Source organism: Microtus pennsylvanicus, chromosome 14 (genome assembly GCF_037038515.1).
Source record: "Microtus pennsylvanicus isolate mMicPen1 chromosome 14, mMicPen1.hap1, whole genome shotgun sequence".
Classification (NCBI taxonomy): domain Eukaryota; kingdom Metazoa; phylum Chordata; class Mammalia; order Rodentia; family Cricetidae; genus Microtus; species Microtus pennsylvanicus.
In genome coordinates, this window is record NC_134592.1 from 58,957,231 (window position 1) to 58,979,759 (window position 22,529).

Genomic DNA, 22,529 nt, shown 5'->3' on the forward strand with positions numbered 1-22,529 from the left:
GGCACCAGACCTCATTACAGATGGTTGTGAGCCACGATGTGGTTGCTGGGAATTGAACTCAGGACCTGTGGAAGAACAGTCAGTGCTCTTAACCTCTGAGCCATCACTCCTGCCCCCAGTATATAGGCATTTTGTGTGCAGATAAGTCTGTACTATATGGATGCCATTCATACAGAGGCCAGAGGAGGGTGTTAAAACTCTAAAACTAGAGTTGCAGATGGCTGTGAGCTGCCTTGTCGGTGCTGGGAATTGAACCCAGGTCCTGTGGGACAGCAGCCAATGCATTTAACTGCCTAGCCCACTTTCCAAATAAGTTATTACTGTATTTTATGTGCATGTTTTGTCTCCATGTGTGTCTATGTCCCACATGCATGCCTGCTACCTGTGAAGGCCAGAAGAGGGTGTTAGATCACCTGGAACTAGAGTTAGAAATGGTTGTGAACCTCCACGTGAGTGCTGGGAATTGAACCCAGATCGTCTGGAAGAGCAGCTGGTGTTCTTAACTCCTGAACCATCTCTCCAGACCCCCCATACTCCATTAAGTTATTCAAAGTGCGTGTGTGTGTGTGAGTGTGTGTGTGAGTGTGTGTGTGTGTGTGTGTGTTCGGTTGCAAAGGCCTCAGGGAACGTCAGGTATTTCCCTCCATTTTTACACCTTTTCATTGAGGCAGGGTCTCTTTTTGAACCTGGATCTTGTGGGCCTTTGTTGTTGTTAAGCTGGCAGCCAGCAAAACCTGGTGATCCTCCTTTCCATGACACTCAGTGTTGAGTTCTAACCATGGGGACACCCTTATCTTACAGGGTCCCTGAGACCCTACTTCCAGCCCTCATATGTGTGCAATAAGAACTCTTAACCCTGAGTTTTCTGCCCCACTAAATTCAGTGTCTTGAGAAAACATTGCTCATGCAGTGTCATTGCCTGGAGGAAGGTTATACAGGGTTGTTTTCCTTAAAGCAAAAGAGAGGAGGAAGCCTGGCATGGCTACAGAGTGGGCTGAGCTGGTAGGAGGATTGCAGATTTGAGGTGGGCATGGGCTAGTGAACAAGAGTTTATGCCAAAAAGAAAGAGAAGAGAGATTGATTTGTACATATTTATTGTATATTCATAACCACTACATAAAAATTTTAATTTCTTATGAATATTTAATTACTGTGTTTCCTTGGGCTCAATTTTTACCTTTGTCCCCCCACCCTTGTGTGTGTTAGATTTGTTGGGATGTATGTATATATGTTTATGTATATGCACACTTAGAGGAAGTGAGTGTGAACACTGGAGACTGACATCTTATCTCCGTCAGTCACTCTCCGCTGTGTCTTTAGAAGCAGTGTATGTCACTACATCTGGAGCTCACTGTTTGCTGGACTGGCTGCCAACTCATACACACACACACTGACACTGGGTAATACATCTTGCCCAGCTTTTTACATGGATGCTGGGCATCCTAAAGAGATCCTTATGGCCGGGCGGTGGTGGCACACGCCTTTAATCCCAGCACTTGGGAGGCAGAGGCAGGCGGATCTCTGTGAGTTCAAGACCAGCCTGGTCTACAAGAGCTAGTTCCAGGACAGGCTCCAAAGCCACAGAGAAACCTTGTCTTGAAAAACCAAAAAAAAAAAAAAAAAAAGATCCTTATGCCTGTTCTGCAGTCGTTAACAACTGATCCATCTCCCTGGCCCCTACTCATTTCCTTTGTTATCAGTTTTTAGAATATTCTAAAATCCTAAAGCTAGGAACTCACCTCATGGTAGAGAACTTACTTAGCATTCATAAAGCACTAGGTTGAGTACCCAGTAGTACAAAAAATAAATAGATGAACTCCTAGAATCTTCTAAAGGAGGTGAGTGGTAATTTTGCCTTTAAATACCATTACAAATTCATGGAATATTATATGTTTCTATGTTTCAAGTCAATGCAGTCATTATTCCTTCCGACCCTTATCATTGGCCAGCTGAAGGCCTGCAGTCTGTTCATATGTCTTTTTTTCTTTTCTTTTTACAAGACAGGGTTTCTTTCTATAACAGCTCTGGTTGTCCTAGAACTCTCTCTGTAGACCAGCCTGTCCTTGAACTCACAGAGATCTGTCTGCATCTGCCTCCAAAGTGCTGGGATTAAAGGGAGTATACCACCACTGCCCAGCTATCTGTCTTTTTTGAGACAGGATTTCTCTGTGTAGCTGTGGCTGTCCTGAGTCTCACTCTGTAGACTAAGTTAGCCTCAAACTCAAAGATGAATCTTCAGACTGAATGGGTCAGAGATCCTGTCTCCACCCACCTTATATTCCTACTTCCATCTCCCAAGTACTGGATCAAAGTCATGAGATCCCAAGTGCTGGGGTTCAAAGGTGTATGCCACCATTGCCTGACCTCTATGACTAACTAGTGGCTAGCTCTGCCCTCTGATCTTCATGCAAGCTTTGTTGAAGCACAAACTATCACCACAGTAGCAGGCACCTTTACCTGATGAGCTGTCTCTCCAGCCTGATGTTGCTTTCGAATTTTGACCTCAGAGCAAATTGCTGTCAACATTGAACGCTGGAAAGCTTGGCAGTGCGGTCCGTGCCTGCAGTCTTAGCACTGGGAGGCTAAGGCAGGAGGATCATGAGTTCCCAAGTGCACCTCCGAAAATAAACAGGCTAGAGAGATGGCTCAGAAGCTAGGAGCGCTTGTTCTTGCAGAGGACTTGAGTTTGATTTCAGCTCAATTGGGTAGCTCACTGCTGCCTATAACTCCAACTTCAGGGATCTGCAACTTCTTCTGGCTTCCATGGGACACTGCACTTATACGCATACCCAAATATAGACACACATATATACTTTTAATTAAAAAATAAAATAAATTTATTCTGAGGATTGTCACAATGTTACTTGTTGCTGTGGTAATTGTACCTTCTATTTATGTGGTACTTGTCAGTTTTTTCAAAGGCATTGAAATACATTCTGCCAGAGGAGACACAGAGCTGGAATTTGACACCCCAGCCCAAGCTTTGCTGCTGCATCCCTTGTTTCTTTTCTGTGCTCCAACACTTCTAGTAGTGGTTCATTCAGTCGTAGATTCATTTGGAACCAGAAAACAGAAAGATACAAAACATTGCAGTTGTGAATTAAAATACGTTCACCCTAACAGCTTCAGAGTCACCTTAGGTTCCTTTCGCAGGCCCTGCTGTGGTCAGCCGTCATCTCGCTCGCGTTCTGCTGCTGTGGAAATGTGTCTTTCCAGCATCTCCCAAAGATCTAGAAACAGAGAAAAGCCGAGGAGATTCATTTACATGGCAAGTAACCCTGGAGGGCCGAGCTGGCGCTCTCTGTGGTAGGTTGACTGTCATCTCTCTCCTCTTCCCTTTGTCTCTAGGTGTTCTGTGTGCTTCCTTTCGCATAAAGGACAAGGTTCTGACTAGGGTCTCCATACCTGAATGAAGTTGGTTAGCTGGTGATGACCGAGCGTGGCAGCCAGCACATTAGAGAGGGTACCCCAGACTGATAACTTTTTAGTACTGGGATTAAGTGCTTGGGTCACTATGCCCAGCTTTGACTTCTTTTTCTTTTAAATTTCTGAGCTCCAGAGTAAATACAGCCCCAAGACAACAGCATTTTGTTAACTTACTAATTTCTTAGCGATCCCAGGATTTTTTTTTTTTAATTATCTCATACAATACATATTGGCTGTAGTTTCCCCACTCCACTCCTCCTCCATTTCCCTTCAGAAAAGAGCAGGCCTCCCAGGGGTGTCAACCAAACACAACAAGATACAATAAGACTAGGCACAAACCCTCACATCGAGACTGGGCGAGGCAACCCAGTAGGAAGAAAAGGGTCCCAAGAGCAAGCAAAGAGTCAGAGACACCCCACTCCCTCTTTCAGGAGTTCTTCAAAACACCAAGCTGACAACCATATGAGCCCTGCTGGGTTGAGTCTGTGGACCATAGCCTCGTGGTGTCCTCAACCCCTCTAGCTCCTACAATCCTTCATCCCTTTTTCAGGGGGCTCCCTAAGCTCCGCCTAATGTTTGACTTGGTTCTCTGTATCTGCTCCCTCAGTTGCTGATGATGATTGGGCTTGGCACCTATCTGTTCTGCTGCCTGGCCAGAAAGTCTTGAAAAATAAAGAGATGGAAGATACTAGCTTCCTTTTTAGCATTAGAATTTCGAGATGTTTTTTGTTTTGAGCACACTTCTCTGTAACGTTGCTGATGGTATACATAGCTGAATGCTCTTGTTTCATGGCTGTTACACTGTACCAAGTAAATGTCTGTTCTCATTTTCAGCTGTCAAGAGCCTCATTTCCCACTGTGGTGATCTCCTTACTGAGGAAGTAATTCAGCGTCTTCTGCCGCCACTTCCCTGCGCTGTGGATTTGCTGACTCAGTAAGGACCAACTGCTCGGACTGGTAGAGTTTCCTGAGAGCAGTTAGTTGCCCTCTGTACGCTATCCCTAGATACGTTGATAAGACGAGCCAATATGGTTGGTTATTTTTGCAGGGGAAGGCAATCATTTAGATGTGCGACTTTCCTTTTTTTTAGGCTAGGATCTTAGGAGGAAATGCATATTAAAAGGGAAGGAAAATTACTTGGTGTATAATATACCTTCCATACAGGCAGATTTAACAAGAAATTAAATCTTAAGCCTGCTAACCTTTGCAGGTATGCATCGTATTGGTTTGTTAGTGCTGTTCTATGTTCCTAAGTGCTAGATGCTTGTTAACACTTCCAGGTTTCTGTATGTTTATACTTCTCCTAAGCTGATTTAACATCTCTCGGATAAAACACAGGGAAAAGCCAGCACTTTTTATAGCATGTGTGTAGGTGTGAATGAGTGAGTATATGTGTATATGTATGTAAAACTTCAGTCATAAGCACTAATTTCTAAAATAGTAATGTATAGAGAAAAGTCTTTCCAAAGGTTTTTAATGATACACTGTTTTATGTATAAAGAAAAATATATTTAGGGTATGACCTGTAAAATACAATAATAAAGTAAATATCATTGAATCAAACACGGGTAGAGCAGGGGCTACAAATCTTTGCTATTAAGGGCCTATTAATTTGCTATTAAATATATTGAGCTTTATAGGCTATAAGGTCTGCACTGAAACTTCTCAGCTCTTACAGCTCAGAAGGAATCACATGAGATGTGAGTGGAGAGACAGATGTGTCTACAGTCCAGCATGCTTGACTTACGAGACAGACAAACGAGAGCACAAGCAACAGACATGCCTTTCCTTTTAGGTTGTTTGTCCTCTGATTTATATGACTTTTTAGATATTTGCGATACTATTACTATCCATTAAAATACTAAAATATTTTTATTAATATGTTCTTAAATGTCACATCTTTTACTTGGTGTTTTTTGAGAGGGGGGTTGGTTTAGGTGTTTTTGTTTTTTAATAGGGTCTCTCTATGTATCCCCGGCTGTCCTAGAACCAGACTGACCTTGAACTCACAGAGATCCATATCTGCCTTTTCTCCCAAGTGCTGGGATTCAAGATGTGTGCCACACACCAGCCCCCATCTTAAATATTTTTGCTTTGATTTTCTTATATTTCAAGTTTTATTTTTTATGCTTAAATCTTTACTCCATCTTAAGTTGGAGTTTCTACTTAGAGTGAGATAGAAGTCTGTCCCAGTCAGTGTATTTATACTGTGTGACTGAACACCTCAGACCAGCCGACTCAGAGAACAGAAATATGTGTTTGCAGTTCTGGGAACTGTGAGTCTGCATGCAGGAGATGACAGATTAACGTCTGGCCTCCAACACGACGCCTCTTCCTCCATCCTTTGAAGAGGGTGGATGGTGTGTCCTCGTGTGGCAGAAGGAACAGAAAGTCAAAGGGAACCAAACTGCCTTTGTCAAAACATTTCATAAAGTTACTAATCATTCATGAAGGCAGAGGCAAAAGGCCCAGCTGTAAGCAGAGACTGTTCATTTGTTTCCCAGCCTCCCAGACCTGAAAAATCATACAGAAACTATATAAATTACAACACTGTTTGGTCAATGGCTCAAATGTATTTCTAGCTAGCTCTTATATCTTAAATTAACCCATTTCTGCTAATCTGCGTATCACGATGAGGCTGTGGCTTACCAAGTAATGTTCTGAGTGTCTATCTCCTTTGGCACCTGTATAGCGTCTCCTTAACTCCTACTCTCTCTCTCTATCTCTGTTCAAATTTCCTGCCAACCTAGAACCTCTCAAAAAATAAAACAAGAATCCAAAAGAGAAGGTTGTCAAGGATCACTTTTGATGTTTTGTTTTGTTTTGTTTTAAGACAGAGTCTCTCTATCCATCCCTGACTGTCCTGGAACTCACTTTGTAGACTAGGCTGGCCTAGAACTCACAGATCTGTCTGCCTTTGCCTCCCAAGTGCTGGTATTAAAGGTGTGCACCTCGATGCCCCACCTGATATTTTGTTCTTGACAGTGATATTTGCTGTAGACTTCTTTTTTAAGTATATGCTATTTTAGTCCATGGTTTTTGTTTTAGTTTTTAAAATGAGAAAATTTCGATTTATATTGAATTGTTAAATGTGATAAACTTTAAGAAACTTACTGATCAGTTTTATGAGCTTCTGGATGTGGTTTTGTTATGGGTTTCTTTATATATAATCATAGGTATTCTATCCTATTTCTTTCTTATACTATCTTTTCCATGAAGTATTGAAATGTTATTAACCCCATAGAATAAGGTTTCATCGAGAGAGTTTATGTGTGATTGGAATGATCTGCCACATAAAACTTACTGAGGCCATCCATCTGAAATTTCTTCTTTTTTTTTTTTTTTTTTTTTTTTTTTTGTTGTTGTTTGAGACAGGGTTTCTCTGTAGCTTTGGAGCCTGTCCTGGAACTAGCTTTTGTAGGCCAGGCTGGGCCTCTAACTCAGAGATCCACCTGCCCTGCCTGCTAAGTGCTGGGATTAAAGGTGTGTGCCACCACAGCCCAACTGAATTTTTTTTTAATACTGCAAAATCCATTTCTTGTTTCTGACTTTGTGAGGTCTATTTCAGGAATGTTCTGTGCTCTTTGTCTGATTAAGTAAAATTTGGCAAGTAAATTTTTGTAAAAGATTTCCTAATACATCGTTATCTTTGGAGTTTTTTAGCATGAAGTTGTTTCTAGCATTATCTCTTAAAATCTTATGTTTAAAGTTTTCTGTAACTGTAGTGTCCCTTTATTCTGAAGAAGTTTTAATCATGTTTTTTTCTTGTCTTTCCTGTTGACTCTCACTAAAGGCATTCCTGTTAAGCTTTCTGAAAAATAGCCTTGTTCGTGTTAAAATTTGTTTTTTATGTCTTCATTTTCTGTAACTTCTTTTTCTTAAACTCTTGTTCTTTTTTAAAAACCTTAGTTCTTTTATGACTATCAAGGTGAAGTTTATAAAATAAAACCAATGTTTATTTTACTTTATTTATTGAATTAATTTTCTACCTAATAGATCTTTGTTTCTGGCAAATGCCAAGTTGTAACTTTTGAAATTTTATAGTAGAGTTTACAGTTTCCAGTATAATAAATACTTAACAGCCTTTGAAATGAAAGCTACTTTATGGTTTCACTTTATGAAGTCTGTCAGAAAAATTATTATTGTCATTGTTTTGTTGGTTTGTTTCATTGGTTTGATTGCTGTGGCCGGAATAAAACCCAGGCCTCCTGTGTTAGGCAGGCACTCTACCCCTGAGCTGCATTCCTAGAATTCCATGCAGACTTATGATGTCACCTTATTTTAAAAACATAAATTAGCACTAATGTTCATTAGCTTGTGTTTATATGTTGACCTGTTCCATGTTTATACATTTCCATATAACATACACACTAAGATACACTTTTTCTTTTGTTTTAAGGCTTTCTTCAATACTAAAAACATATGGAAATTCTTTGAAAACACCATCAGTAGTTTATAGACAGAGGCTTTATGAACTACTGATTTTATTACCTCCTGAGACCTATAAAGGTATGTGCCTTAGACCAAAATGTTTTGTTGTCTGTGACCAGTTTGATACCTAGAAATCAGTAGATGTTAAATGCTTGACGGAGTGAATGAATAGTGGTGGTTATTGTTTTTTCTTAGCTGAGGATGACCTTGAATTCCTGACCCTCCCACTTCTGCTTCCTGCGTGCAGGGATTGCAAGTTTGTGCCATTGTGCCTTGTGTAAAGCATGGTTTTAAACCGGATGGTGGTGGTGCACACCTTTTTTTTTTTTTTTTTGGTTTTTCGAGACAGGGTTTCTCTGTGGCTTTGGAGCCTGTCCTGGAACGAGCTCTGTAGACCAGGCTGGTCTCGAACTCACAGAGATCCACCTGCCTCTGCCTCCCAAGTGCTGGGATTAAAGGCGTGCGCCACCATCGCCCGGCGGTGGTGCACACCTTTAATCCCAGTGTCGCAAGGCAGAGACAGGTGCATCTCTGTGAGTTCAAGACCAGCCTGGTCTACAGAATCAGTTCCAGGACAGGCTCTAAAGCTACAAAGAGAAACCTTATCTCAAAAAACAAAAACAAACAAACATGGTTTTAGGATAATACATTGCTTCTCTAACTGAATAATTGAAGGCATTTATTTCAGGAGTTGAAAGTTGACATTTATACTCCTGGGACTGGGACGTCTGTCTTCTTTTGAATACTTAAGCCATGTTAAGTTGCATGTTACTTCCTGCACTCCTTATGAAGCTACATGTTTTTGCTCATCTCCTTTTACACATTAAAGTAATACAACATATGCCACATTAATTCAGAATACTAATATATAACATCCTGTCTTGACTTTCATTATTATGTTTGTGTATGTATATACCAAAGTGTTAACTATTGCCATGTGGGCTAAATGTCCTTAGAAAGAACTGCCAAAATTAGTTCATCACCATTACTCAGGAGCTATCAACTAACTCACTGTTTTATGTTCAGTGCTGCTCTAAAAATAGTAAATAACCATTACTTCAGTTATCCTAGGATAATGTGATGGTCTCGTTATATTTTCCTCTCACGGTAAAGGCTTAGACAGTTTATGAGTGTACTCAAACTCGTATCTAGTACATGGTGGGATTGAGACTGATGTGCCAGAGTTTGGCGGCTGGGTTTTGTGGCACACATTCTAATCTATGAACTGGGAGCCCAACCTAGAATTAAGGAGATTGTGAGTTCAAGGTCAGCCTGTACTGCTCTGTGCCGCAGAGTGAGCTCTTATCTTAAAAAGACAAAAACACAAACAAAAAAGGTTTGTTTCACTTTGCCCTGCCTCCACTAGAAACCTCAAAGGCAGTCCCTGCTTAGCCCAAGTCTGTGTTACCCTGTGCTCTCTAGAAGGTCATGGGACCTCACAGCACCGTGGGGACCATTTCAGTGCTATGTGGCTTAACAGCCTGGGCTGCCGCAAAATCAACCCTCAAGATTTATACTTTAAAATCCATACTTCAGGGTGTTGAGTTTTTAAACATTTAGAAATGTAGGAATATAAACTTAGAGTCTGTAGGCTATTTTCTTTTTTTTTCTTTTTTTTGTTTATTGTTTTTTTTTTTAGTTGTTGAAAAAATTTTCACCTCCTCCCCATTTCCCATTTCCCTCCCCCTCCTACCACACATCGCCCCCTCCCCCCCACTCCACTCCCCCTCTCCTCCTCTCCCGCTACTCCCCACTCCATTCCCCCTCCCTCTCAAGACTGAAAAGCAGTCCAGATTCCTTGCCCTGCGGGAAGTCCAAGGTCCTCCCTCCATCCAGGTCCAGGAAGGTGAGCATCCAAACAGGCTAGGCTCCCACAAAGCCAGTTCCTGTATTAGGATCGCAACTAGTGCCATTGTCCTTGGCTTCTCATCAGCCTTCATTGTCCGCCATGTTCAGAGAGTTGGTTTCATCCCATGCTTATTCAGTCCCAGTCCAGCTGGCCTTGGTGAGCTCCCAATAGATCAGTTCCACTGTCACACTGGGTGGGTGCACCCCTCGTGGTCCTGACTTCCTTGCTCATGTTCTCCCTCCTTCTGCTCCTCATTTGGACCTTAAGAGCTCAGTCCGGTGCTCCAGTTTGGGTCTCTGTCTCTATCTCACTCCATCGCCAGATGAAGGTTCTAAGGTGATATGCAAGATATTCATCAGTATGGCTATAGGATAGGGTCATTTCAGGTTCCCTCTCCTCAGTTGCCCAAGGTACTAGCTGGGGACATCTCCCTGGACACCTGCGAGCCCCTCTAGAGTCAAGTCTCTTGCCAACCCTAAGATGGCTCCCTTAATTAGGAAATATATTTCTCTGCTCCTGTATCCACCCTTCCTTTATCCCAACCATCCCATTCCCCCAAGCTCCCCCCATCCTCCTCTTCTCACGTTTCTCACCCCATTTCCCCTTAGCCCCATGCCACCTCACCCCCAAGTTCCCAGTTTTTGCCCAGCAATCTTGTCTACTTCCCATATCCAGGCGGATGACTATATGTTTTTCTTTGGGTTCACCTTCTTATAAACACCAATGATAGCCTTTGCTGGAGAGGTTGTGGAGAAGGAGCACACTCATCCATTGCTGGTGGGAATGCAAACTTGTGCAACCACCTTGGAAATCAGTGTGGCGATTTCTCAGGAAATTCGGGATTAACCTACCCCAAGATCCAGTAATACCACTCTTGGGAATATACCCAAGAGATGCTCTATCATATGACAAAAGCATTTGTTCAACTATGTTCATAGCAGCATTATTTGTAATAGCCAGAACCTGGAAACAACCTAGATGTCCTTCAATGGAAGAATGGATGAAGAAAATGTGGAATATATACATATTAGAGTACTACTCAGTGGTAAAAAACAATGACATCGTGAATTTTGCATGCAAATGGATGGAAATAGAAAACACTATCCTGAGTGAGGTATCCCAGACCCCAAAAGATGAACATGGGATGTACTTACTCATAATTGGTTTCTAACCATAAATAAAGGACATTGAGCATATAATTTGTGATCCTAAAGAAGCTATTTTCTGATAAGGGAGGAAATTAGTCTACCTTTGAAGAATTTTAAGGAAAAGGAAAAATAGACCTTGAATTTGTTTTTTACTTGTTTTTTTTTTTAAAGATTTATTTACTTATTATGTACACAGTGTTCAGCCTCCATGTCTATAGCAGATAATGATTCTGTTTGTTGGTTGGTTGATTTTTCAAGACAGGGTTTCTCGGTGTAGCCCTCCCTAACTATCTTGGGGCTCACTCTGTGAATCAGGCTGTCCTCGAACTCACAGATCCGCCTGCCTTTGCCTCCCAAGTATTGAAGGTTTTTCTTAAAGAGTAATTCCAGCGAGCATGGTGACTCACACCTGTAATCCCAGCATTCCTGAGCTGGGGCAGAAAGAACCCCTTAAGGTCAAGGGCAGCCTGGGCTATAGAGTAAGACTCTAACTTAGGAAAAAGAGGAGGAGAGTGACTGACTACTGAGATATCTGGTGGTTGTGGAATAAAATTTTGAGTTCTTAATTTTTATTTGCTATCTTAGGTTTAATGTGATTAAGTTCTTTTCCCAGAAACAATTATGCAAGGGATTACTGTAACTAAGAAATACTTCACTATTTTCATACTTAGCTGTAGCAACAAAAATATCTTGTGTTGTACTGACAACGAAATCATTTTACTGAGTGTGCTGTGAGTTAAACTCACAATCATTCCTTTAACTGACTGATTTGTTCTGCCAAGCCCTCATTAGTACCTGTCTACCCTCTCTGATTGTGTCTGTGAGCTTAATAGTGCTTTTGTGTCCATGGAAACTGCTGCCTACCCTCATATTATAGTTCTAGTTATAATTCTGCCAGCAGGACCTGGTGGCACTAACCTATGAAACTGAGTCAGGAGGGTCTGAGTTGAGAGGCTGCTCGGATTATAGATTGTAATCATGCTATTCTGAGTAATTAGTATGACCTTGTCTCAAAATAAAGTAAAATGAGGTTGTGGACTACAATTCAAGTGGCAGATTTCTTACCTAGCATGTGGAGGCCATCCTCTGATCAGTTCCCAGCACTGCAAAACCAAGTGGAAATTCTCCATAGTACCCCCAGTTCACCTTCAATAAATGATAAATTCAGCACAGTGGTTAGAAGCTCGGGTTCAGTCAGGCTGCATTAAGATCTCTGTCATATCTGATCCTGTCTGCTCATCTGACCTCAGAACATTTCTTAAGAGACTCTTTTGTAGGCTGTTAGGATGTTTTATTACATTTATTGTCTTGAATACATTTTGTTACGAGTGTTGTGCTTTGTAGTATAGTAGCATTTTTAAAGTTTTAAACATAATCTCACTATCGTGATTTCTTGTTTTAAAAATGACTAAATGTCAAATATCAGTCTCCAAATTTCCACTGTCTCCAACATAGAACTACCCATCACCTCTCCCCAGAAAAGATGTGCTACCTCTAGGTGGACCACCCAGAACAAAGGGGAGTACAATAACTGTTAAACTATTCCAGAGTGTTATCATCATCAAAATCCGGATGATTGAAAGATCTATAGAAAAGTAACTTTGTTTCTCCTAATGCATTACAATGAAGGGAAGCACAGGGAAGAAGATAAGGGGTTCAAAGAGACTTGAGATCTGTCATCTGACTGCCGTGTGTAAACCTTATGTAGATCTGGATTCCACCATAGAAACAGACAAAGATCACATTTGTAACATAATTGGAAATTTGGGGACAGAGTAGCTACTTGATGTTCCATGATTTTTAAAGCATGAAATTATGATGGTGAGATTATGTTTAAGATAAAACATCCTTAACTTTACTGATCACAGATTTGTAGATGGAATGATAGCACTGTTTGGGATGCAGGAGATGGTAGAATAGGATTGCTCCAGCTGGTGCAGGGCATGGATTGTAGCACTAGTGTCCCCTGTGATGGTGCAGGGTGTATCTCCTATAATGTTGCTGATGTTTTCTTTAGTCATTGTGTAGTATTTTCAGTCTCTGCTTTGCTTTAAACCAGTTTGTTCCTGCTTCTCTGTCTTCCTTTTCCTTTTGAGATGAAATTGTGGTGGGTGTCCAGGAAGGCTTCCTTCCAGGTCCTGGCCTCAGGCAATCCTCCTGTGTCATCTCCTCCTTAGATGAACTTTGAGAATATACCACCTTGCCGGGCTAAATTTTCCTTCCCCGATGCTCATGAGTGAACCTAGGGACTTAAACATGGCAGGGCAAGTGTCATACCGCTGGGCTACATACCCAGCCTGTTCAGTTGTTTTATTTTGTATGGAGACAACATCTCTATTTAGCCATGGCTGTCCTGGAGCTCACTGTGTAGACCAGGCTGGCCTCAAACTCAAGAGATCTGCCTGCCTCTGCCTCCAAGTGCAAGGATTAATACCATGCCCTGCTAGGTGTAGGTGTTTTGTTTTACAGATATGTTTATACACAGTTATTAGATGCTTAAGGCATGAAAGAATTGGACTCATGTACTCTTCCTGTAGTTTTATTTTAAACTTTCTGCTGCAAGTATAAGCTTCACGTTGTCATTTCACTGTTGTGGATAACAGCTGAGCCGTTCATGTGTGGTGCAGTTACTGAAGATGAGAGAATCTTAGGCTGTGAGACTTTGAAGTTGGTCTTCTGTGCTCTCCTTTATCCCGTACTCTAAGGACAACAGCTACCAAATTGCTAATTGTTGTTTTTCTCTGACTCTACAGGGAACCTCAGTGCCATCCTCAAAGAGCTGACTGCTGAACTGACTGCCCCTGACGCCCAAGCAGCAGCTTCTGCGTGTTTACTTCCAGCCCTTTGTCACCCAGATGACCTTTTGATATTGAGTCCTTTACTGCAAGAGACTGACCACAGATTTATTGAAGAACAGGTATAATGGCTTTACAATAACTCTTGAGATTTTTGTCTTGAATGATTTCTTTTAACCCTTACTTGCTTTTTCTGCCCCCATCCAGCTCCTTCTTAGTAATGGTGTTGCTTGTGGAAGTCTAGAATACGACCCTTACTCTGTCTATGAGAAGGACGTAGGAGGAGACTCCGTGCCTAAGCCCCTGCCCCCAGCACTGTCAGTTTCTAACTCCGCATCCAAGCTCTTCGGGGTTGTCTGTGCTCATGTGGAAGAAGCTGAGAGGTAGGTCTCTTCTGTAACTGCTAGCGTGAGGTGTAACATGAACGTCTGTCTAATGGACTCACTGCTGGTCAGGGAGGGGTGCCGTCAGATGATCCCATTAGCCACAGAATGTCACCTGCGACAGGTGAGGTAAAGTGTTTTCACTGTAGATAATATTGATAAGAAATTACTAGATGCATCTGCGATAAGCCTGGCACACAGGAAACGGGGGTTTTGAAAATACCAAAGGCTAATGAATGATTTCTCATTCAAGATGCCAGGTTCTTACCTGGATCAAAGTCCACTGCTCAGGAAATACTGTTCTCAGAGAAATTAAACGTCTGTGCTGATCGGGAGTTTACGGATTATCCCTCTTACCCACTCAGGGTTTCTCTCCTTCCCTTTTCCCTAACGTTTCACTCTAGACCACGACGCATTTGATCAGATCGTGGTCTTTATTCCGTCATTTCATCTAATCATGTCTCCTAGTGGATAGCAGTTCAGTAGAAATCACACCTTGGTCCCTGGGTGAAAACTTCAACAGTAGTCTAGTCATGGAGTAGTTTCTGAAGCAAGTCCAATACAGTTTGCATGCATGGCCCACGTCTTCTACAGACCTAGTACAAAGAATGTCCTTTCCTTTACGATAGAGTGACTCTCTCTTGTAGACAAATTTCTGATGTATTGTCTAGTTAGAGTTTCAAGGAGATGGTTTCTTATTTTATTACGTTTAATGAAGTTTAAATTGTTCTCATCTTCCCTACCTAGGTTATAACAATATAATGAGCATTCACGTATTTGAAAAGAGGTTTTATTTGTTGTAATTAAAATGTTCAGACATAACAAAAACAAAACCTTATCTTTTTGATTTTTTTTCTGTTTTGATTTGAAGTGAATAAAAACGGTAGTCCATAGTTTGTAGCTTTTTGTTTTTTAAAGGAAATGGCACCTTTGATCCCAGCACTTGGGAGGCAGAGGCAGGCGGATCTCTGTGAGTTCGAGGCCAGCCTGATCTACAAGAGCTAGTTCCAGGACAGACTCCAAAGCCACAGAGAAACCCTGTCTCGAAAAACCAAAAAAAAAAAAAAAAAAAAAAAGGAAATGGCATTGCAGGGTCGCAGAAACAGAAAGTAAGTCGGTGTTACTCAGTGGCTGTCATTAGAGAAACAGGAGAGAGGCTGTGTGACTAGAGTATCTAGTCTCCTGTTGTCCCACTTTGGGCTCGTGTATGTACAGGTGCATGTACGTGCACATAGCGGCCAGAGGATAACCACATGTCATTTTTCAGATCACGGTTTACCTTAATATAAGTCTCTCAGGATGGAGGGGGGGCACAGTGACAGCTGACCTGAGCTTGTGGGAGCTCGTGGACACTGGACCAACAGCCAGGGAGCCTGCATGGGACCCACCTAGGCCCTCTGCAGGTGGGTGACAGTCATATAGCTTGGTCTCTTGGTAAGGCTTCTGACAGTGAGAGCAGGATCTTTCCCTGACTGTTAGCTGGCTTTTGGTCACCTGTTCCCCATGCTGGATTACCTAGGTGTAAAGGGAAGAGCTCAGTCCTACCCTGGTTTGTATCATGCTTTCTTCAAGGCCTGTATTGATAGACTGATGCTAATATTTATTTAAAAGTGTTTTTCTGTAATCATTAATAAAATGGGGAAATGTGTGACAGTATGCTTAGAAAGAAAAAAAGTAAGTCATAACACTGGTAAGTACAGAGTTAGCCCAGTTTTCTGAAAATTATTTCCGTAATCCTGGAGTGGGGGTCTAAAAGGGGTCGAAAAATAAAAATAAAGGCCGGGCGGTGGTGGCGCACGCCTTTAATCCCAGCACTTGGGAGGCAGAGGCAGGCGGATCTCTGTGAGTTCGAGACCAGCCTGGTCTACAAGAACTAGTTCCAGGACAGGCTCCAAAACCACAGAGAAACCCTGTCTCGAAAAAACAAAAAAAAAAAATAAATAAAAATAAAGATTCTGAAATCTTGACGGTAACTCTTCCTAGATGCCAGGGTTAGAAGTGAACTTTGGAGTAGTGAGATTCTGTCAACCCTTGGTGACCTGCCATTTTTATTATACCTTCTTCTTCCACCAAACTTGATGCACTGTTGGGCTTTTAAAAGGATCAACACCCATATCTCATTTACTTTGATAACAAAATTGCTACTGGACAGAACTGTAAGCCTTGTGACCTCACTACTCTGATAGAGATGTGGCCTGCAAGATGACTCAGGGGGTAAGGGCTCTCGCTGCCATACTGACATCCTGAATTCCATCCCTGGGATTCATGTCTAGGTGGAAGGAGAGAGCCTGAAGGGTATTTCTCTGACTACACACATGCTGTGACATACATATGTACTCCTGTTGGACTCTAGCGTCCAAACACCGAGACCATCTCACACACCACAGCCGATGCAAAAGCATGAGGATTTTATTAATTCTGCCATGACAGGGTCCCCCAGCATTCAGGAAGCCGAGGGACCTCGAATAGCTGGTACAGTCTACTTTTAAAGGGGCCACAGAAGCAAGTGGGGTTGTTCTTTGACTATTCTGATTGTCTTATTTGAAAGGGCTATTACCAATAATTGACTGGAGAGCTGTTGCCAGATCAGATGAGGTAAGAGGTCATTTTGACCCATTTCCCAGGGGACCGAACCAAAACATACGTATATGGGTAATTGTTCAGGAACTGAGTACATGCGAGTGTAGCTGTTAGGTTCTTGGTTCCCAGGGGAGGAGGGGAAGCACTATGGCAGAGGCTGAGAGGATTCAGAATTGTCAAAAATGGCTTCAGGATTGTCTTAAAGTCTTACACTCCTAGTAAACAAACAAATGGGAAGAAAAAAAATCTCAAGGTAGAGAGAACCAGCACCATAAAGTTGTCCTGACACCCCCGACACACACACACACAGACACACACACAGAGACACACACATACAAATAAAGGTTTTTATATGACAGAGATCTGATTCAGCACTCAGGGACATTGAAGTGTGGTAGTTTCTTGTAAAGGGTGCCCATCTGCCTTCTCTCCAGCTCAGCACTGTTTGTACCTTCCTGATGCAGTTCTTTTATGCTGGTGCTGTTGCTGCCATCTTAATTCCCAGCCTACAAAATACTCCTTAGTATTGTTTCTGCTTTCTTTCTTTAAAAAAATATTTATTTATTTATTATGTAAACAATGTTCTGTCTCTGTGTATGCCTGGAGGCCAGAAGAGGGCACCAGACCTCATTACAGATGGTTGTGAGCCACCGTGTGGTTGCTGGGAATTGAACTCAGGACCTTTGGAAGAGCAGGCAATGCTCTTAACACTGAGCCATTTCTTTAGCCCCCTGTTTCTGCTTTCTTAATATAAATGGAGAGAAAGTGTTAACCTCAAACAGTGTTTCAGGGGAAAATTGATAGGGTGATGGTATGGCTTGTCTCACAGGGTAAAAGTCTTGAATCTCGACATAAAGAATTAAAACCTTTTTAAAAATTATTTATTTTATATGCATTGGTGTTTTTTGCTTTCATATATGTCTGTGTGAGGGTGTTGGATCCCGAGGAACTGGAGTCACAGATAGTTGTGAGCTGCCATGTGGGTGCTGGGAATCAAACCCTGGTCCTCTGGAAGAGCAGTCAGTACTCTTAATCGCTGAGCCATCTCTCCAGCCCCCAAACCTCTGTTTTTAAGTGGCATTTAAAAAAAAAAAGAAGAATGCCTTGAATTCACTGGCTGCACACTCAGGATCCTCCTGTCTCATCCTCCTGACTATTAGGGTTGCAAGCTTTGTGCCTCTGCCTGGTTTACATAAGCTACTTTGTAAAGATGCAAAATTCTGTAATATTAAAGAGGTCATGTGTTACAAGTGTTTGTGTAATTGTCAACATTGAGTATATGAATTAGAATATTCTCAAATAATAGCATTCAGTTGCTCACCTTTTTCTAGAGTCTAGTAAATACCTGTGATAACCAATTTATAATAAAGAACGTTTATTTTTGCTCACAAATGTAGAGGTTTCAATGACTGATGGAGTCAGTGGTTGATGCGTGTCATATTGGGACTGCCTGCCAGGGCAGAACCCCTGCCTCACAGCCAGGGTGCAAAGGACTTGGAGACCCCAGTCCTCAGTCTTCTTGGAGGAGACAGCAATGACCAGAAACCTCATATTAGTTCCTACTTTGCCTCGGCTCTAAGCTAGGGACCACGAACCCCTACCACACAACCTTGGGAGTGTGTTCTCACAATTACAGCTACCGCAGGTAACTTAAGGAGCATAAAGTATGAGTTTTGAAAATGTTAAGGACTACATTTAAAAGAGTTTTCGAGGCCAGCCTGGTCTATAAGAGCTAGTTCCAGGACAGGAACCAAAAGCTACGGAGAAACCTGTCTCGAAAATCCAAAAAAAAAGAAAAAAGAAAAGAAAAAAAATAAAATAAAAGAGTTTTCCCTGTGTTTCATAGATTGGAAGTTAGGAAGAGTGGGCAAAATATTGTATATAGATTACAGGTAATGAGTGAGGTAGCTGAATTTCCCGAGGGAAAAATAAAAAAATCTCTTGAGACAAGACAGTAGTAGTCTTTTTCATAAAACAATGCTTTTTTTCCCCCTTGCTGCTGAAGTGGCCCTTTATAAAAATATTTTCCTATGGTTATGATGTATATTTTTTTTCCTTAAAATGTTTCAAGGTGTTGGATAACAGCTTCTCACTTTAGTAGTTGCCACTGAACATGAACAGGAGAATCAGCAGGTCTTCGGCTCCGCAGCTGATTGGCCCGGCAGTCTTAGCTGTGGTTAACTCCTGTGGCTTCTGATTTCAGGATCCTGATCCTGGAGCAGCTCTTGACCAGCATAAAGCACAGCAAAGGAGCACGGCAGCAGGCAGTTCAGTTGCACGTTGTTTGTGCCGTTTCTAATTTATTGAAGGTAATTTTACTTAAATTACTATCTACTTGGTATTTTAAAATTAAGTAAGTTTTGTAGCTAAGTAGGTTTTATGCTGATGCGTCTAGAGAAATTTATTATTCATTTTTCTTAATCTCTGATAAAAATATTTCAGGAGGGAGAGTTATCCTTTACTTTTTCTCCATATAAAACTTGTCAATAAGCCAGGCAGTAGTGGGCATTTGGGCAGAGAACTCTAAGAGTTCAAGGTCAGCCTGGTCTGCGCCAAGCGAGTTCCAGGACAGCCTGGGTTACACAGAGAAAAACCTGTCTAAAGAAAAAAGAAAAAAAAACTGACCTTGACTCAGTGCCACACCTTAACTGACTAAACCTGCCAGCCCAGAGTGGACCAAATCCAACTGCTGCCCTTATAACGTCTTACTGTTGCTCAGTGAAACATGATAGTGTCCATTTATTCATTTTATGGACATCGTGAGTCGTGATTTCTGTGTTCTGTGTTTTCTTAAGTGATGAACATGCTTGATTGACAAGAATATATATTTCAAAATAGATCAGAAAATTTGCTGTAATTGTACATTTTAATTGTTTTTCATCTTCTTTAGTATGTGGCTGGCTCTAAACGAAGTTTAGGTCCAGAAGTAAGAAGACTTGTCCTTACATTAGTGTTGGGAGCCCTAGAAAGTCCCAACCCCCTTTTGAGATGTGCGGCTTCGGAAGCATGGGCTAGATTGGCCCAGGTGGTTGATGATGGAGCTTTTACAGCTGGATTAGCTCAAGTTAGCTTTGACAAGTAAGTGAATCTCTTAGAGTCCGTGGGCTGTTAACAGAATGGGATGTAGTCTGCTGTTTAATGGAACTCATAAGAGTGTTGTCCTGCGCTTTAACTAAAGAAGGAAATGTGTTGATGTGGATGTTACCAGATGCAGACGGCAAGCTCTATGTGGATGTTACAGTTGGCCATATGCAGGCAGTAAATAGACTGTAGGCCAGTGGGACAGCTCTGCCATGTAAAGTCCATCCGATACACACCAGGAGTCTGTAGGAAGGGAAAGCTGTGGGCTGCACACCATAGGACCCCTAGCCTTGGGAGGTCACTTTGGGAGGTTCAGTTATCTTGAACTATTCTGAAGAGGTGGTCAGTAATATGATCCTGCTTATTTAAGACTGTTTAAGGGGAAGGAGTATAAATTTGAAAATGATACTAAAACAATTACAAATAAAGTCCATGATTATACCAGGTGTGGTAGCACATACTCATAAACTTAAGAAACAGAGCTGGGCAGCGGTGGCACATACCTTTAATCCCAGCTCTTGGGAGGCAGAGGCAGACAGATCTTTATGAGTGTGAGGCCAGCCTGATCTACAGAGCTAGTTCCAGAACAGCCAGAGCTACACAGAGAGATTCTGTCTCAAAATAAAAAGAAAGAAACAGAAGGCTTCCTTTCAGACAACCCCGAACCTCATACCAAGACCCTGTCTCCAAAGTTTACTGCTAACACAGTCAACTGGTTAGTAGCTGTGGTGGTAATGTGAGCACTTTGGCCCTGGCTCCATAGAACTCTGTGGGATTCCAGCTGTCCTCTTAAAATGCAGCAGTGATAGCATAATCTCAGGGCCATTTGGAACAAAGCCAAGGTGCCTGAAGCATGTGAGACAGTCCCGGTAAATAATAACTTCCTTATAGTTTTAGTATCAGCATCCTGAATTGAAATGAGGGAATTAAAATGTAACCTAATAATGAAATAGTATTAATGCCCACCCTATAGACTATGTGTATACATGTATATGTCACATAAAATGTATATTTGCATGTATGTTGTATGTAGTGAGTGTGTGTGTGTATATCTGTCATGTAAGCATATATACTAAATTGTGTATATCTCTGAAATGGTATGGTGAGAAAATGGTAGGTTATGGTGGTGCACACCTTTAATCCCAACACTTAAAAGCAGAGGCAGCCAGATCTCTGTATGTTCAAGGCCAGCTTGATCTACAGAGTAAGACCCTCTCTTTGGGGGTGAGGGTGGGGAACAGGCCTTTTTGAGACAGGATTTCTTCACATAGCCTTGGCTGTCTAGAACTCGCTTGTAGGCTCACCCTGAGTTCTTTCATGAAAGTTATAGGCCGCCACTCCTAGCTTGAGACCCTGTCTTAAACTTTTTTTAAAAAGGAAAAGTAAATGTCTTACTTAGGGTTTTAATTGCTGTGAAGACACCATGACCACGGCAGCTCTTACAAAGAAAACCATTTAGTCGAGTGACTTACAGTTTCAGAAGTGAAGTCCATTATCATCATGGAGGACAAGGCAAGTGCAGGCAGACATGGTACCAGAGTAGGAGCTGAGAGCCTGCCCTACATCTTGCACAGGTAACAAGAAGTGGTCTCTCTCACTGGATGTGGCTTTGGTATGTATGAGACTTCAAAGCCAGTCTCCACAGTGACATACTTCCTCCAACAAGACCACACCTGTTCCAATAAAACCACACCTCCTAATAGTGCTACTCCCTTTGGGGACCGTTTTCCTTCAGACCATCACAAGAAAGATACCTTTCTACTTTTCTGATTATTCTGTGTGTGTGTGTGTGTGTGTGTAGTTTTTCAAGAGAAGGTTTGGCTGTGTAGCTTTGGAGCCTGTCCTGAAACTCACTCTGTAGATCAGGCTGGCCTCAAACTCACAGAGATCCTCCTGCCTCTGCCTCCTGAGTGCTGGGACTAAAGGCATCGCCATCACCCAGCTTCTAATTATTCTTATGAAAAGTTTTGCCTGTATGACAAGTTACATGTATTAAAGATCTTTATTTTTCATTTGTTGTTTAGTTTGTACATATGTGAGTGGTGCACATGTATGTTTATGATTGCTCGTGTGTGTGTAAATACATATGCAAGAGTATGTGTGTATGTAAGGGTGTTCATGTATGTGTGATGGTATGCATGTGTATGTGGGGGTCCACATGTGCCACAGCTTGCATGTGTATACATGCAAGGCTCAAGAGACAATTTACAGAAGTAGCCCTTTCCTTCTGTAGATTGAGTCCTAGAGTTAAACTTAGGTAGTCGGCCCTCACAGGCTGAGCCCTGCACGCACTTTGGTTCAGGTTTATCTTTTCTGTACTTGTGTATATTTTTATTTCTGTAATTGCAGATTGAAGTCAGCAAGAGATGTGGTTACCAGGACAGGCCACTCGCTGGCTCTGGGATCCCTGCATAGGTACTTAGGGGGCATAGGGCCTCAGCACTTGAGCTCTTGTATTGGAGTCCTTTATACTTTGTCTCAGGACAGTACTTCTCCTGATGTGCAGGTGAGTCTCCTCACGGGACACCATCCTTTGAATCTGTGACTTCTTGATTCAGATTCTGTTTTTACTGACAACTGATACTCCCTGTTAAATGTCAAAGCTGTTGTTAAATTGGACAGATTTTAAAATTCAAATCTCTCTTCCATTCAAACTCATGAGAACCTAAAGTCAGTCACATTCAGTGTCTTTGAAAAAGAAATCAGGGGTTGGAGAGATGGCTCAGAGGTTAAGAGCACTGACTGCTCTTCCAGAACTTCCAGAGGTCCTGAGTTCAATTCCCAGCAACCACATAGTGGCTCACAGCCATCTGTAATGGGGTCTGGTGCCCTCTTC

At 41.9% G+C, this 22,529-nt stretch overlaps 1 protein-coding gene across 8 annotated transcripts in view; it reads left to right on the plus strand.

Moving 5' to 3' along the window:
• Heatr5a (HEAT repeat containing 5A) overlaps positions 1-22,529 on the plus strand; it is a 100,412-nt gene that overhangs the window by 34,077 nt on the left and 43,806 nt on the right. For all 8 annotated transcript variants that reach the window (XM_075948891.1, XM_075948894.1, XM_075948896.1 and 5 more), the window contains exons 12-19: positions 3,154-3,306; positions 4,261-4,360; positions 7,826-7,935; positions 13,608-13,771; positions 13,857-14,032; positions 18,816-18,921; positions 19,503-19,690; positions 22,043-22,199. In XM_075948891.1, the coding sequence (XP_075805006.1) occupies positions 3,154-3,306; positions 4,261-4,360; positions 7,826-7,935; positions 13,608-13,771; positions 13,857-14,032; positions 18,816-18,921; positions 19,503-19,690; positions 22,043-22,199 (1,154 nt within the window). The remainder of the gene's footprint in view (positions 1-3,153; positions 3,307-4,260; positions 4,361-7,825; positions 7,936-13,607; positions 13,772-13,856; positions 14,033-18,815; positions 18,922-19,502; positions 19,691-22,042; positions 22,200-22,529) is intronic.